The following is a 15,968-nucleotide window of genomic DNA, read 5'->3' as shown; positions in this document are numbered from 1 at the left end:
CACTAACTGTACGAGGAGGAATCTAACATTTTAAATCGAATTCTATTGACTACAATCGCATTATTAATCGTGCAAATGTACATTTGTTAAAGAACAACTCGATTAATTCATAAATTTTTTAAGTAAAAGAATCTTGTTTGACTTCATCTAGCGATCAGGACCAAATCTTCGGAAGGTTCTTGAAAACACCGTAATTTTATGGTGGAAATTGCGGATAACAAGTATTTTGGCGTGCTTCTGTGGTTTCACGTTGCTAAAGCGCGAAATCGAATTCTGAAACATTCAACAGTGAATTTCTTTACGAAGAGAATTCTGGATAGTACGCGATCCTTCAACTGAATCAATGTAGGCGGCTATGGTGCAGTTTCAGAGAAAAGCACCTCTCTTTTAATATTTTCAAGGCATAGCTGAATGAAAGCTAATAATCTCAATGAAAGGTCGTGATAATTCGGAGAGACAAAAAAAAAGAGATTCCGATGGTACGCAATCCTCTAATTGCCTTAGTATGACTGGCTACGCCGAAATTTTGAACATTTTTAAAACGTAAATGAATAAATGCTGAGGGAATTATTAATATTGAAAAGCTACTGCTAAACTTGTTCTGGAACGGTTAATAGAGCTTCCCGAAAAAAAAAACCCTTAATGGCAGTGTATCACGAAATTGACGTACTGTGGAAACTGATGGAAAACATAGAGTACGGATGTAGAATGTGAACGTATCCCCGCTCACTTTCTCCTTATCGTCACAAAAAAAAGACGGCGTGGGAAACGGCGTTCGTTATTACGAGGTAAGTCAGAGCGCGTCGCATCCACGTGCGAGCGGTCGGAGAATCAATGAGGTCTCCTCGGTGTCCTATTCATACAAAAGCAACGAATATAATGCTAAAGGAGGCGGATCGTGCACAAGGGTATCGCGTTCTAACATACCTCGTAGGAACAAAGGCAGTTCCCACGCCACGTTCTCTTAGGACGATTAGGGGAAATTGAGCCGGACCACGGTCATATTCATAATCTACACTCAGAACACTATGTTTTCCTTCAGATTTTCACAAAACGTCAAATTTTGTGGGATGCTATCTTTCAAAGTGACTATTACCCAAAAAAAGTCCAAGAGAACAGCCGAAGAAGTCACATGTTCACATTGTAATGAAGAGAAACGTTGTTTTGCTGGTACAGTACGTAAACATATTACTGTTTTCTTCATCATCAAAAATCTGGTGTGGTCCACTTCGCTGCAAACCGTTACCACATTCAGCAGGGACTGCATCTCATACTTCTGTGTTAGCAAGCAAATCCAGTACCCGTTAAGTATCAGGTATGTTAAGATTGATATGTTTTCCGATGACGTCACAGAAAACTCCTGCTTCCAGCAAACGATGGCTGTTCGAGTAGATGTTGACGATATGATTGTGCGGTTGTTAAACGTTGGCGTACCTGGCTGTGCCTTAGTTAACAATGTCAAAGAAGCAGAACTTATGGTTCTTTGTCAGTCAGCAAGGTATTTTTCGTGGAAATCTTCTATATAAGTTTGAAAAATTAAGTCCGTAGCGTTGACCAGTCCCTTAGTGAATGTGTCTACGCGCTCGACTTCAACTCTGAATTGAGGATTGTGAACGCGCTCGTGGACCATACAATGACCTGTTGGGAGGACTCAGTTGTATAAAATCGGCGTTTTCTCTCAGACGAGTCTTGTGCCAAATTAAGCACCCCAGAGGGATGGAATCCTCGGTTCGTTCTGAGACGGTCTATCGACCGGCACGCGCGGGCGATTCTCCTACCGACTGCGTTACAACCACCGCTATCAAAGTTAGGAAAGTATAAGAATGACCAGGAATAATCCGTATCCGTAAATATGGATAATATTCCTTCTAGGAGTAGTATTATCTGTATTACATGCTATATCAGTTCTTAATTTAAGGTAGGGGCGGGTGTGGCGCAGTTGGTAAGAAGTTCCGCTGTGGCTGCACAATCGATCGGAGGTTCGAATCCGCCTTAGTGCTCACTATGCCTTTCATCCCTTCGAGGTCGATAATTTGGTACCAGACTTGCCTGTGAGTACAAAAACACTGACTTGACACATCGGATAACCACCGCAAGTCATTGTAGAGGCCAGTTACACGTTCGTAAACCTCAAACGATTCTGAATTGAAGTGAACGTGGGGGGCGCGGATTGATTGACGCCAAACATTTTATCCTTTATTTTATCCTTTAATTTAAGGCAAATGTTTCTAAACCAAACTTCCTTGATAGAAGTTCAATCTCCAATTAAGATATGTGGCGATATTCACGGACAATATGCAGGTTTGAGAATGAATCCTTGTGCAGTTCCTTCTTAGATATTTTGGTGGAAAATTTTACTAACAAGCGCACATATAAACGCCAATGCTTGTGTTGCCACTTGGAACCGCGACGCGGCCGCTGGAACTCCGTCTGCACTGAGGTGCCGTAGGTCGGATGTGAATTGCGCCACTGCCTTGTGCAAAACAAACATCGACGAGCATGATGGCGAGTCTAAAGTCTAAACTCAAACGTTTTTAGATGTCTTAAGACTCTTTGATCGAGGTGGTTTCCCACCAATGGTGAATTATTTGTTTCTTGGTGACTACGTGGATCGCGGACATCAAAATCTCGAATGTATTTCATTGTTTTTCTGCTATAAGGTATCGAAAGGCGTTTCGAAAAAAAATTCACTCCTAAGTTAAGGGAAAAATTATCACTTAAGATCAAATATCCTGGGAATTTCTTCATACTACGGGGAAATCACGAATGTGCGCCGATAAATCGGGTGTACGGATTTTTTGAAGAATGCAATCGTCGGTATAATAGTACACGACTTTGGCTTGGTTTCCAGGTTACATTTTGAGCAATAAAAATGGAATTGGATTAATGTAAAACAAGTTTGTGATATGTTTAGGAGGCATTCGCGGCGATGCCGTTCACTGGACTTGTAGCCGGTAAAATCCTATGCATGCATGGAGGGCTCTCACCTAAGGTGCGCTGATTTCAACCATCCTAAGTACCGATAAGTTCCTAAATTTCCCGAAGTTCAGCTTAAATCACTGGACCAACTGAGGCAAATCACACGGCCAATTGATCCGCCAAATCCATCACTACATATTGATCTTTTATGGAGTGATCCAGATCACTATGTTAAGGTAGGAAGATTGATAGAAGACAAATTACAGGAGAAATACAAGGGCCGCGGAACTCTGGAAAGAACCACACTTCGACCGATACGTAACTAGAAAGCGGTGTAAAATGACATGCGTAGCGGCATTCTGGAGTGCAGCGGCATTCTGGAGTGTAGCGGTTGGTTTCCGGCAACTTAAAGGCTCCTGCATTAGAATGGGTACAGCTGCGCCATTTTAATCGACGAGAATTGGTCCCTAAAGGTGCGGTGTAAGCTGCACACGGACAGAATGTTAACGAGAGAAGTGGAAATAGAACAGAAATAATAAACTCCGTTAGGAATAAATACGTGATATTAATTGTGTTTGGCCAAGAAAAACATATTGTCGAGAGAATCGAGGTCAAAGAAACCATATTCAATGAAAAATGGCTAGGTTTCCTAATCCTTACTCGATTCTTTATGGCTTCATTCACTAACAGTTTAGTGAGGATCAGTTCTCGAGTATCGTGTATGAACTTAGCTGAACAGATCTTTTGAGTTGCTATTATATTCAAACGGGTGGAATATAAACAATTAATAAATTTAAACTAAATAAATAAACAAATAAATGATAATAATCTTAATAATCTATAAAATAATCTCGCAGAAAAACTTTGTTTATAGGGTTGGCAAGCAAATACTCGTGGAGTTTCATTTGTATTTGGACAAGATGTTGTAAACGAAATGCTACCGATGCTGGATATCGATCTTATCGCTAGAGCACATCAGGTGTTTTTCTTGAATCTGAAGGGATGCGGAAAAAATCCAGCCTAAGGATTTTGAACGAGGATTTTTCCAGGTCGTTCAAGATGGCTATGAATTTTTCGCTAATAAAAAACTGGTTACCATATTCTCTGCACCGCATTATTGTGGACAATTTGATAATGCTGCAGCAATGATGAATGTTGATGAAGGATTAGTGTGTTCGTTTCAGGTACGCATTGTACGGGTTTTTTTTTCCTTAAACTCAAATAAGATCACCTGTGCCTTACCGAGGAGTTTGCTCCGCCCATTGTGTGCGGCGCAGTTATTTTCCAACCAGGAGACGAACAGTTCACTTCTTAATCACTTTATATGTTCCCATTTCTCTGAACTGTATTTCAGATAATGCGACCGACAATCAAAGCGAATAAAGTGGTGGCACGTTCAAGTTAATCATATCGCATATTGGACGAACACATAGTTAATGTATTAAAAATAATGTCGAGTGTTTTTGTGCACCATATCCAAATGAATAAAAACGTCAGGAGCTCTATAATCTGTAACTGAACACGAAATACTAGGCTCTTCGTCTTATCACAAATTTTATGGCTGCTTTGTTTGTTTAGATTTCGTCACAACATTGATAAGTAAACATACCAACATACACCTACACATCGAAGTTTCAGTGTTCTGCAGCTCTCTTTTACGTTTATATAATGCTTACTTTGTTAGAAGGAGAGTCACCTGCGCTACCGTTGTTCGTCGATTTGATCGAGTGGGCACAGCTAATACTTCCATTTGTCCATATTTTTGGATGTTCAGCGACTTCTCATCTCGTAAGGGAACAGCATCATATATTTCTTTGAAGCACTTCGTGAAGAGGGCTGACCGTCGGGTTACGACATCTGGGATTCCAAAAATATCAAACCAAGTGAGTATAGTTAAGCAGCATCTGGAACCGTTCCACGTTCAAATTTCATGAAAGTAGGATTTCAATATGGTATCAATGGCATGAGGGCGCTTTTTGTGCCCTTTATTTGTATTTCCCTATTTTCGACCTCAGCTAGATCTGGAATCGGACTTTGGCACAGGCGCAGCATCACTGATTCTCGATCAGTGACGTAGGACTGATGTTCGATTCCCTCTCTCTCACTTGCGTAAATTGAGATACTCCTAACACCACCATTTCCATTCACCACTCTGTGAAGTCGATCGTATTTTCCTTCTGCTTTCGAAACTCTCACATTTCCATAGTGTAGATCAAAGCGAGAAGAATGGTTGTGTTGAAAAGATGGAATAGAATTGAGTAAACAATCATAAGAGGGAGAATAATTCTATTCAAATGATCAACTCAAAGTTAGGAGTAAACAAATTTATAAACAAATAGATCTTGCTGACGTACCCTGCATACATGTAGTAGAGTCAAAACCAAATGAACCACAGTGCAATTGCCTAAACGGCTGCACTCGAAGCGGCGCGATTGAGCGTGGCAGTCAGGATAATGGTGGGACCCTTGCTTGCATCACCCATCGCTGCAGTTCTTCTGGGCTCACCTCGATTCCATTTAATGGACAAAGGGAGAGGCTTTTCGAGTTCATCATGACGACTTAGACCACCCATGAGAACTCGCAGTTCCAGAAGCCCCCTCGCTGCGCTAGACGATGGAGTTACCCGGTGGAGAATAAAGTAATGAAATTGACCACATCATCGTCAGCAAAAGCTTCTCCCTGAAGGATGTCGCTGTCATGCTAAAAGTTCTGTACGGGTCTCGTCTAGAACTTTAGCATGACAGCGACATCGTCGTCTCCTTCGGAGGAGATTTTCCTTCACACGGAGAGAAGAGAAAGCCGCGAAGTTCAGAGAAAAAAGTCCCAGATTAACTAGGACTTCTTTGCTACGCTAGTGGGTTCTAGGGAAGCTTCCGCCAATACACAAAATCGGCGAGGAATACGACCAGCTCTTTGAACATCTTCATGACTGCACAAGAAAGGCTGAGAGCTTTAAGACTACCAAGAGAGGCTTGGCACCAAAGACTCTTGAGCTGACACTCCAGTATGGAGCTGCACGAGCCGCAGACAACCTAGAACTCACATCCGAGCCCGCAAGACTTTACGGACAATAAAGTAAGGCTTTGTGTTCTCGTTTCGACGGTGCCCGGTGGATCGGGTACTCTCTGTGAGGTCCAAGCGCGGTTTCTTGTGAGTCCTGCCGCGAGAAAGATCCGCCTCCAGTTTTGAAGAGCTCCGTCCCTAAATGGAATATTACGGCATCGATTAACTTGCACATGAAGCATGTCACTTACATCACTTATAGTCGTGTCAAAACGACATGAAGCACGGTGCATCTGCGCAAGCAGTTGCGCTCGAAGCGGCGCGGTGGAGACAGGGGTTGAAATCGAGGTGGAACCATCGTGAACTGCAGCAATGAACTGCGAGTCCAAGAGTCCTCACCGTATTTTAACCGTTGCGCTCACCAGCTTACAAATTGCACCATGCTTCATGTCGTTTTGGCTCTACTATACATTACTACAAACGAAAAGAAACAGACACCTAAAAATCCTGCGCATATGATGATACTGAACAGGTCCATTTCGACATTTCTGGACTTCGGCTTCGGAAGAACGCGCCACATCTCATTCCTCTATTATTGTCGTACTGTACTCGGCCACGTCTGTGTACCAAGACACCAGCTTAAAGCACTTAATTTTACGTCATTTGGTGATTGCAGGGTGGTGGTAGTATCGAGTGTTGTGGTAGCCTTCGGTGAGCGGCGTCGGTGGTTCTATTAACTCCTTGGAATTCCTGAGAACCTTCCGTTCGACCCAATTAGTGTGCAGTCTCTGTTTTCCCACTAGAAATCCCTTTTAATCAAGCAGAACTGAGCTTATGTCTTACGTCCCAGAATGTAGGCTCTGGAATCGAGATCGTGACGTTTTGTTCTGATAATTCCACGATGTTTTACTTATATATGATTTGTCGAACAGTCAAGCATGTTTTTCTTTCAACCGATGCGCGGTTCGCCTTCTAATAAGTTGATAAAGGGTTTTCATCACCACCAACATTTGTTTCTACATGAGCTTAGTTATGCTTAACATACCTTGAAGCTGCTCTTATCTCCACCATGCACCCTCCTATCAATTCGGATTCTTCTAGAAGTTTCATGGCTATACGTCGGAAACAAGCGCGCGGTCGTCCTGTGAAAGATCCGTCGCCCGAGTCACCGCCGCCGAGGAGGGCCAAAACGATCGCCAACGCGAACATCGCTGCTCAATTCATGGTCGATATAGATGGTACGGTTTTTTTATTAGAGATTCTAGGTAATCCTACAATCGTCTTCTTTTTGTTTCTGTGCAGAACCCAGCGCAAAAATGCTGAAGCTAGACCTAAATGATTCATCAAGTAAGGACGGATATGACTCCGGAACGATGGTGAAAGCAGAGACTGATCCAACAAGCTCTGGGCAAATTTCGGACTCTTGTGCCATATGCTTGGGGACGTGAGTTTTCTTTTTTCATGCAGGAACTACTTTAAGAATTACAGTCAAATACAACATCAAGGGATGGGCCAACAATTTTGTTATTTCATAGTTTTTCGATCTTGAAGTAAGGAATAGGATTTCTAGAGAGGCGAGAGTGCTGTATATCTTTGCTGTTTGGGTTTTGGTCTAGTCGGATGAATATAAAATGGTTTCATTGCAACCTAATTGATTGCTTTCTTAAGAACACCCAAGGGATGACGGGAAAAATTATCTTTACCTCTTTCCTCCCTCTCTCTCTCTAAAGAAGCACCAAGAAGATCGTGTACAGTATCAAAGCTTCTTTTTTTTTAAGAAGAGTGGATCCTACCAAACTCGACAATTGCATTCATTCGTTCTGCTTTACATGTACTTCACAGTGGTTCAAATATTCTGAGAAATGTCCTCTTTGTATGGTGCCAACCAAGACATTTATGCACAAATTGAAATCAGGAGATGGTGAAGAGAAGTGAGTTCCCGCGTTTTCTTAGTTTGCTGTCCATTTTTTCTTCGTTCGCGAAATATCTGCCTTAGGATATTGGTTAGCGAATTACACACTGCTGCTGAGGCAGCCAGACTTGCCGAACGTGGACAATCACAACCGCCGCTTGACGAACACGAATGCATTCGATTGAGAATTCGTCGCCTGCAAAGAAGATTGTCAACACTCCAGAATGAGATGTGAGCTATGGCCTTCTTTCTAATAGCATTCTTCTTATTTTATCTTTCTTTTATTCAGGAGTAAAAATACTCGCGATGAAAGAAAATTAGAATTCCAAATGGCAAATTCTCGCCTTGTAAGTGAAATAAGCCGGCTTGAAATGCTGAGACGCGATGCCACTACGAGGTACTGTTATAGTTACTATTCTATGAATACATGAGAATTTAACTTCGTAATAATCCTTTCGTTCAGCTATTAGTTGTTGTTGTTGACTCGTTGACCAGAAACATGAAATATTCAGAGTTGATCTTGTGAGCGATGTCGTTTTTCGTTCATTGATCTATAAAGATAATCTCGAATGGAGCTCTATTGATCGAAATGCGAATAGAGTAAGTTGTTAAAGTTTTGCTTGACGTAGATCTTAACTTGAAGCATAAGAAATTCTAGGATTTCATAGTTTTGATATCTTCTACTCTACTCATTTGTGAATTAGTTATTCTAATACTGCGTTTCTAATGACGTTAAGAAGAATAACTCACTACAGGTTGCTTTTTCACCGGCTGTGTTCCGAGCGAATGTTACGGAATCGACGAACCGAATTCGTACGTTTCTGGATCGAGAAATACCTATAGTTTGGCGAAATGTTAGTTGGATTGACTAATACTACTATAAACTAAGTGACAACTTGAACTCATTTGATCGTTGACTTTTTCACTAAATTGGATTTTTTGTGCGCGTACGACAGAAAAGCAGTACTTAGGGATTATTGAACGTTACTGTTTCTAATTTTTTTCTTTCTATCTAACCGAATTCTCGTATTTCTGATGTCCTTGGCCAGGCAATTGCAGAGAAAGCCGAGGGAGTCTCGAGAACAATACTTCAAACATCGTGATGTGGTTGTATCAGACATCGTTTCGTGGTGTGGGCAGTATCAAATCAACTCACCTCAGTTCTCTGTTAGTTATCAATCTTTGCTTCTATTTGATTTTTTAAGCCTTCAGTCACCGTCTAGCACGACAAACTTGTGGTGCACTCGAGTCAAAACCACCTGAAGCCTGGCACATAAGGGTCAGCGGTTGCGAACGAGATGGTACCTAACCAGCTTTACTCATGTCCGCAGTCTGTATAAAGAAAGCGATGGTTCTAACTCGATCGCAACCGCTGTCTTCACCTCACCAGCGCTTTGAGCTTACACTACTGCACTACGTTCATGTAGTTTTGTTCTGACTATAGCCAGATCTTGATTATAATAACTTCAGCGGAATCTTCGCACTGCTGGTATTTATCCGAATTATTTGCAAAGGTTCCAATCCGAGCTGTTTGAATTCGCTAGCAGCATGTTAACACTGAGGAATTTTGATAGTACTAGCACGTACAGGTACGATTCAGCACATTTCCCTATTCTGTACCTTCTTTCAGATCTTGTCCTTCTTTTATACGTCGAACACATCCTAACTTTTCCTTCCTTTTTCTAGTTCGCCGGAGGTGAGACGGGTACTTGAGCGAAGAAATCGTCGAGGCGAAAACCCTGACGGTCCGTTATCTCATTGTAATTCGCTGGTTCTAATCCACATTGTTGTGAATTCTATTTCAGAAGTTGTCACAGTCAGCGACAGCGACGATTCCGACACCGCAGTAATTCCTTTGGATGATGTACAAACTCGCTCGGGGCGTCATAGAAGTAGACGTGATGATGACGTCATTGTTCTTAGCGACGACAACCTTTCTGACAGAGATGCTCTTCTGGTACGTGGAGAAAGTAACTATGTCAGGGTAAGCCTATGGAACCACTTAAAACATAAATCTCGAAATAGTGTTCTATACGATGCTCATAATCATTCGCTTATGAAAAAAGGGAACCGTTGATATTTTCCAATGAATCAATGAGATTGCAAAATCCACTCTCATACCTTCATACAGGATTATTCCCACGTGCTGTTCGAATTCATGTTTGCTCACTGGAGCGGAATTTGGTTTTTGTCTCTTTCAATACTCCTGATATTTTCCCAATCTCTAAAAACGATGGTAATTCGTAAAAAGCTAGTAAGTATAATGCTTAAGAAACATGACGGCATAGCAAGCACCATCTCGTGTTGCGTTTTCGTAAATTCCACCTTCTGACACTAAAAATCTAATCATTCCCACTTCTTGTGATGGAAGCAGTAGATGGCATGCGATGTTTGTGCTTTGTACCAACCAGTCGCTCTAACTTTCCCCTGATCCCTATTTTCTAAGCATAAAATTGGAGTAGGGCGGGTGTGGCGCAGTCGGTTAGAGGTCCGTTGTAGCCACACGGTCGAGGGTTCGAAACCGCTTTAGTGCAAACCAAGCCTTTCATCCCTCCGGGGTCGATGGATTGGGACCAGACTTGTCTGGGAGGATAAAAACACTGACTTGATCATCGGCTGGCCCCCGCAAGTCATTGTATAGGCCAACACGCGTTCCAAAACCTCAACGATTACGAATTCCAGTAAAACGCGTTGGCGCATCCTACGTGGATTGATACGCCAGTGAATTTATCTGACTTTTGACTTTTTAAATTGGAGTAAAACCTGATCAAATTTGAAATCATGGGCAAGATTGACTTAGAATTAGCATTTCATCATTTGCAACGTTGTATTTTCTTAGTGTACTTCTACGCATTTCAGAGTCTTGACTACTATTCGAGCAAAAATTTTTCACACCTACCAGTTTGATTCTCTGAAGAAACTTTATTATTTACTGAAGAAAAAATACTCGCAATTCCAAATCCTTTGTCACCGACTGAGTTTCTAGGACGAAGCAGCTTCTTCTAATTCCGAAGCATCTAATGCTGGTGACTTCTACACACGACCCGCCTGTCGCCTTCCACGGTCTCAGATACCTGCTTCAAGAGATCCTCTTCAAGTAATCGATGCCTTTGGTGTGTTGCGAGAGATCTATGCAGGTTTCCCGGAGTCACGCTTTTCATCCATTCCTTTAGTGAGTTTCTTGACGATATTCAGCTGTTTCATCAAACAGCTTTTCTATTATGTGTAAAGTATGTGGGTTGCCTTTCTGGGCTACACGAACCAAAGAAGACTTACTTCTTCTCTCTTTTTGCTAAAATTCGGGGAAAGTTTGAATTCCGGCAAAAGATCTCCGATTCAAAGGTGTCGTGGCGCCGGCGTCAGCCGTATTCCAGAATTTCACATTTTAAATCTGAACGTGGATGATCTGCACTGATTTGATTTACCAGTAATCAGATTGCAAACAGCTGTACAGTATGTTTATGCCGCCGTTTTATACTGTTTTTCTTGAAATATCTGTCTCAAAGTGTCAACTTCAAGCGCTACACACCGTCATAACCATTGTATTGGACATAGTAGCTCTAGAACATTCCGTGCACGCTGTACCAGGCACAAAGAATTACAGGAATGCCGTCAAAGAATATCACTAGGATATCTTCTCATCACTCTAACTTATTATGCTCATAGGTAGAGAAGGTGGCGATAGGGAGAAGCCGGACCCTCCTCAGGTTAGCTCGTGGGGTGCGGCTCAAGTGAAGGGGCCCTTTCGCCAACCACCCAAAGGTGAAGGGGGGTAATTTCGCCATACGTTCAAAAGTGAAGGAGGTCCCTTCCCCAATCGTTCAAAAGTGAAGGGAGTCAGAGCACCGGCTCCGACTATCGCATCTATGATTATGATCGAAATGGACAAAAAATTCCTTTGTTTTTTAGTTGTGTCGAGCTGATGTGAAAGTTTTTACATGTATTAGATTTGTAAAAGTGAACTTCATTCATTTCAGTTTCTTATTATAGGATTCCATGGCAAATAACCTGCCCTTTATATTCTCTCACCTGGGCAATCAAAGCCGTCAGTATTCTAGAAATTCTCGGTCAAGGAGCCCCATAGAGGATGTGAATGATACAGTACGTTTTATTTTGATATGTCACTGTGACCTTCTGTTATTCCGTCAAAGAATTAGACTTCTGGTCTCAAAAAGCGCATGGTTTAGTGTAAGTTCGGAAGAGTATTGAGATTAAAGCGACACGTTTAAATTTGATTTTTTTTTTGTGAAGGAGCGAGGAATCTCTCAGGAAATGCGTTTTTAAAGTTGATTGGCAAAGTTTCGCAGCTGTTTCATCGACATACTTCTTAGCTTTGGTTTTGCTTCGATCTTGATATATTGATGCAGATCTTAGCTTGACATTAAATTTTCGTTACATTTCAAACTAGAGGATTTATCTTTAGATAGTTCTATCTAGCGAAGATGAAAGCAACAATACGATGTTGGGATCTAGACGTCAAACGTAAGTTTTACTCGTACAAACTAAAACGAAGATTTCTTCTCATGATTGTGTGGACCTTCACTATTTAGGAGGAGTATGGTTCGTCGTAAAGGTAGTGGAAATAACGTTCCATCCTCTTCGCAAGACGCTCCTGCAGCGAATTCACTTGGATGGTTGAATCCTTCTAACCCGAAGAGTGGATCAGCGTCTTCCGAGGAGACTGCTCATTCTTCACCGCAGTATCCATCAAAACGAGCTATATCCTCATATGAACCATCTTCATCATCACAGACGCCAATATACAATTCTCTTCTGTCACGGTATCAGCTAGACTTCCTGATTACTGTACTGATTGCCATGCGTATGCACATATACTAACTTCAGGTACCCACCAGTAACACCACAGTCTAGTCCGAGATTGTCGGAAAACTTGCCATCTACTTCGAAAGCGGAGCACTCTCCTGGCGGTAACGATGCAAAATCTCAGGATCCAACAACCGAGCAGAAACCTCGGGTTAGCTTTTGGTGTCGTCCACATTTAAATCTAACGCACTTTTTTTCCATTGGAACTGCCACCCTAAATTGATTTCCCCTTCATACCGTATGGTTTATCCGCTTTAAAAGCTGGAAACTTGATATCTTTCTGATTATGAACTCTTGAACGCTTTCGATTTCGTATAATAGAGGTATTGCCTTTTAGTATTGGTGACATTCTGACATCAAAACAGTTATGACGCACATAGTATTTTTGGAGTCACAATTAAGTCGACATTTTTAAATTTTCTCATACGAGTACAGATAATTCCTAGATGGATGAGATTTCAGTTGTAAATCTATGAACTCTGACATCGGTTCTCTTCAGCAATTAAAGTTCACTTTTTCAGAAGTCACTGTTCCAACCATCGGCGAAGAAAGTCATGCCTGGAGCAAAAACGGAAATAAGAGGTTTGCCCTACAACAAGAAAGAGGAAGAAAGGTCTCACTATATACAATGCTATTTCAGATGAGAACAAGTTATTGGCAAAGCTGTTCCATGAACGGCAACTTCGAAATGCACAAATGAACCATCAGAATCCTCAGAACACGACAGAAGATCAAATGGACACGTCGGGAACGGTTGACACTACTGCTCAAGATTCAGGTGATTTTTTTTTTCGTTTGTTCTGGTCAGCCTGTATGCGGTAGTATACAGCATAGTAACGTTTGTTCTGAGATTTTTGAATTGAGTTATTTGATGTTCCCCTTCGACAATTCATTTAGGAACAATCGGAAATGGGAGCGTTGCTGTTGTGCCAGAGAGACAATTGGATAGTGAAGCTGCTCCACACGTATCGACGGATTTGGTATGTTTGCTGTCGGTTCTATTACCTGTTAATTAATGGGAAGTAATTCAGATTAAAGTTGAATTGAATGCGTTCTTATATTATGACAGAGCTCTAATTAATCGTAGACATACAGCGAAGGTTAAAGAAGCACACCTGACAACCGTACCTGATAGCTGATAGATGATACATGCTTTTTGCACCCCACGCCAATTCGATGCAGACTGATTGATTCAAGGGATTTCTTCGTTCTTCAAAACAAACAATTGCTTCTCTATATTTCAAAGCACATTTTTGTGCCATTTTTGCGTTGTATTAAGGCTTCCAACTGTAGCGTTTAATTGTTTAATTTCATGTTTCCGCTTTGCTGAATACATATCTTCTGTCTTATTTTTTTATATCGGACGGTTCTTAAATATTCGCTCACCACTTTTAGTGTTCTATTTATTTGCTGGCAGCAATATGTTTCTTATATTAATTAAAAGCTAGGGTATGAATACATTTGACTTACTTTATAAGATCGTGTCGTGTGAAACAGCTGAGTGATGGTGCGACGTAAATGTGCTCCTGGATTTCGATGTGCGTACATTGAAGTATTATGGCTAAATTTTACCGTGTGAATGAAATCTTAGATAAAAATAAAATTGAGCAGTGCTGAGGTAAACATTGTTACATCAAAGTGGTCAGGAACAACACGTGCTTTCGAGCTTCTAATATTTTTGCTGCGCAGTTACGACTTATAAACTGATCACGTAGATGCCTTTTCATTGTTATTTCTATTTGCCAGCGCCACTTTAAGTTGAGATTTTGGTACAAACAAGTGTAGACGTAGCACTAACAGTTGTGCTTATCGCGACGAAGAAAAAACGTGAATACTGGTTTTCTGTCAGTTTTAAACTTCTTGTCTAAACAACTGTGACGAATAGTTTGTTTTTAATCCAACGTTTCAGAACCTGAACGTAGAAAATAGAAATACGAGGATTAATAAACTTGTAAGTACTAGTTCAGACCTTGCACTTCTATGAATATTTTGGCACGCCTCATTGATTGACTATGAAAGTATTTACATTGGGTTCTCTTCTTGAAAATAAGAACGTGCGACTGTGCGAGTTGAACTACCGTATAGATAGAGTATAAACAAATAAATAAACATTTAGTAGACTTAGGTAGTATTGCAACCTATACAGTTAGATATTATCACGAGTTTACTATCTAGGAAGTGGTTGAGGTGCCATCACAATCCTTGGACGTCAGTGGAAATATTTCGGCTGGTCACCGAACAAGACGTCATAGCGAGTAAGATCTTTTTTTTTTTATTCTCAGCATTCTATCCAGAGTTTTTCTACGCTGTAGTGAACCGCGCTCGAAAAGGCATAAGGAGACGTCCTGGAGATCATTATTCAAAAAATTCCGGAGGAAAATGAAACATGAGAAAAACGCAAGAAAAAGGGAAAGGTTTGTCGATCATTACTTGATTACTCTTTGAAAATCTGTTCTTTTCTATTGTTGCCGAGACCACGCACGTTTTTGCAACAAAACTATTGCTGTAACTCCCCATTTCATTGTGGATCTTAATTTTTTCTGGGGTGTTATGATTTCCTAAACAAAAGTTTGTTGCTTGGTCTTAATGTTTGAACAATGTATAGTATAACTAGTTGAGATGGCCGTAACTTTATTTTATTAAGGCTTTACGAGTTCATCGTGGATATGAAGAGAGAATTGGAAAAAGATCGAAGCTATCGAAAAAAAGATGGAGATTATGAACGAAACGGAGAACACCGTCGTTATTCGTCGTCAAGTAGGAGCAATTCACCTCAATCAGAACGGCGAGATCGTAATCGGCAGAGGGAAAACTCGCCTTTATCAACCTACAGAGATGACCGGGGAAGAGGACAACGTCGGAGACGTTCGTCTTCAGATTCGGAAACATCCCAAACGCGTCGCAGTGGTGCAGATGGAGACGTGGCGAAGTACGGGAGGAGGAGGTCACGTTCATATTCTCTTGCAAGTAGTGCTTCCAGTAAACGTTGTCACTATGAGGCAACAGACCGGAATAGTCGAGATGACGATCGTGCTGAGCATTCAAGAAGTTCACAGAGGAATTCTTCTTCTTTTCGCTTAGAGAGGTCACGTTGGGCGCACTGAAGATATTCTCACCACTGAAATGTGATTTATGCATTGACTGCTTGTTTATCTTAAAAATACTAAGGACCAAATATATTCATTTCTTAAATTTGTTAGTTGATTTGCACAAAACAGCTTTATTTCTACTGAGAGTAAATTATAGGTCTACGTTACAAAATATGGGATAATTAGAGGTAAACTCATAGACACGGTGATATGGAACTATT

At 41.2% G+C, this 15,968-nt stretch overlaps 3 protein-coding genes across 6 annotated transcripts; 2 read left to right on the top strand and 1 right to left on the bottom strand.

Annotated features, from left to right (window-relative positions):
* Nucleotides 1-1,070: 1,070 nt before the first annotated feature.
* RB195_020608 (uncharacterized protein) lies at nt 1,071-4,324 on the top strand (the record flags this gene model as incomplete). 2 transcript variants are annotated; one of them, XM_064188978.1, is made up of 11 exons in its annotated part: nt 1,071-1,217; nt 1,286-1,315; nt 1,371-1,498; nt 2,219-2,301; nt 2,539-2,660; nt 2,723-2,851; nt 2,915-2,992; nt 3,051-3,155; nt 3,794-3,898; nt 3,969-4,103; nt 4,274-4,324. In XM_064188978.1, 11 exons carry the CDS (start codon nt 1,071-1,073, stop codon nt 4,322-4,324), a joined length of 1,113 nt encoding a protein of 370 aa, XP_064044859.1. The 2 variants fall into 2 exon arrangements, with proteins under 2 accessions (XP_064044859.1, XP_013295098.2); XM_013439644.2 differs by lacking the exons at nt 1,071-1,217; nt 1,286-1,315 and having other exon boundaries at nt 1,377-1,498.
* Nucleotides 4,325-4,591: 267 nt separating this feature from the next.
* Nucleotides 4,592-6,437, bottom strand: RB195_020607 (uncharacterized protein; the record flags this gene model as incomplete). Its single annotated transcript, XM_064188977.1, has 3 exons — nt 4,592-4,776; nt 5,963-6,120; nt 6,421-6,437. 3 exons carry the CDS (start codon nt 6,435-6,437, stop codon nt 4,592-4,594), a joined length of 360 nt encoding a protein of 119 aa, XP_064044858.1.
* Nucleotides 6,438-7,030: 593 nt separating this feature from the next.
* Nucleotides 7,031-15,762, top strand: RB195_020606 (uncharacterized protein; the record flags this gene model as incomplete). 3 transcript variants are annotated; one of them, XM_064188975.1, is made up of 23 exons in its annotated part: nt 7,031-7,160; nt 7,225-7,366; nt 7,701-7,853; nt 7,919-8,065; nt 8,124-8,231; nt 8,347-8,434; nt 8,590-8,688; nt 8,894-9,001; nt 9,305-9,423; nt 9,521-9,579; nt 9,640-9,791; nt 10,821-11,006; nt 11,825-11,935; nt 12,258-12,316; nt 12,385-12,615; nt 12,680-12,809; nt 13,180-13,240; nt 13,299-13,436; nt 13,556-13,638; nt 14,834-14,913; nt 14,971-15,072; nt 15,303-15,415; nt 15,492-15,739. In XM_064188975.1, the coding sequence occupies 23 exons, from the start codon at nt 7,031-7,033 to the stop codon at nt 15,737-15,739; spliced, it is 2,847 nt and encodes a 948-aa protein (XP_064044856.1). The 3 variants fall into 3 exon arrangements, with proteins under 3 accessions (XP_064044856.1, XP_064044857.1, XP_064044855.1); XM_064188976.1 differs by having other exon boundaries at nt 9,640-9,818; XM_064188974.1 differs by having other exon boundaries at nt 15,303-15,762.
* Nucleotides 15,763-15,968: the final 206 nt, after the last annotated feature.

The sequence above is a fragment of the Necator americanus genome, chromosome II, assembly GCF_031761385.1.
Source record: "Necator americanus strain Aroian chromosome II, whole genome shotgun sequence".
Taxonomy (NCBI): Eukaryota; Metazoa; Nematoda; class Chromadorea; order Rhabditida; family Ancylostomatidae; genus Necator; species Necator americanus.
Note: the sequence above shows the minus strand (reverse complement) of the source record. Positions and strands in the feature narration are given on the sequence as shown.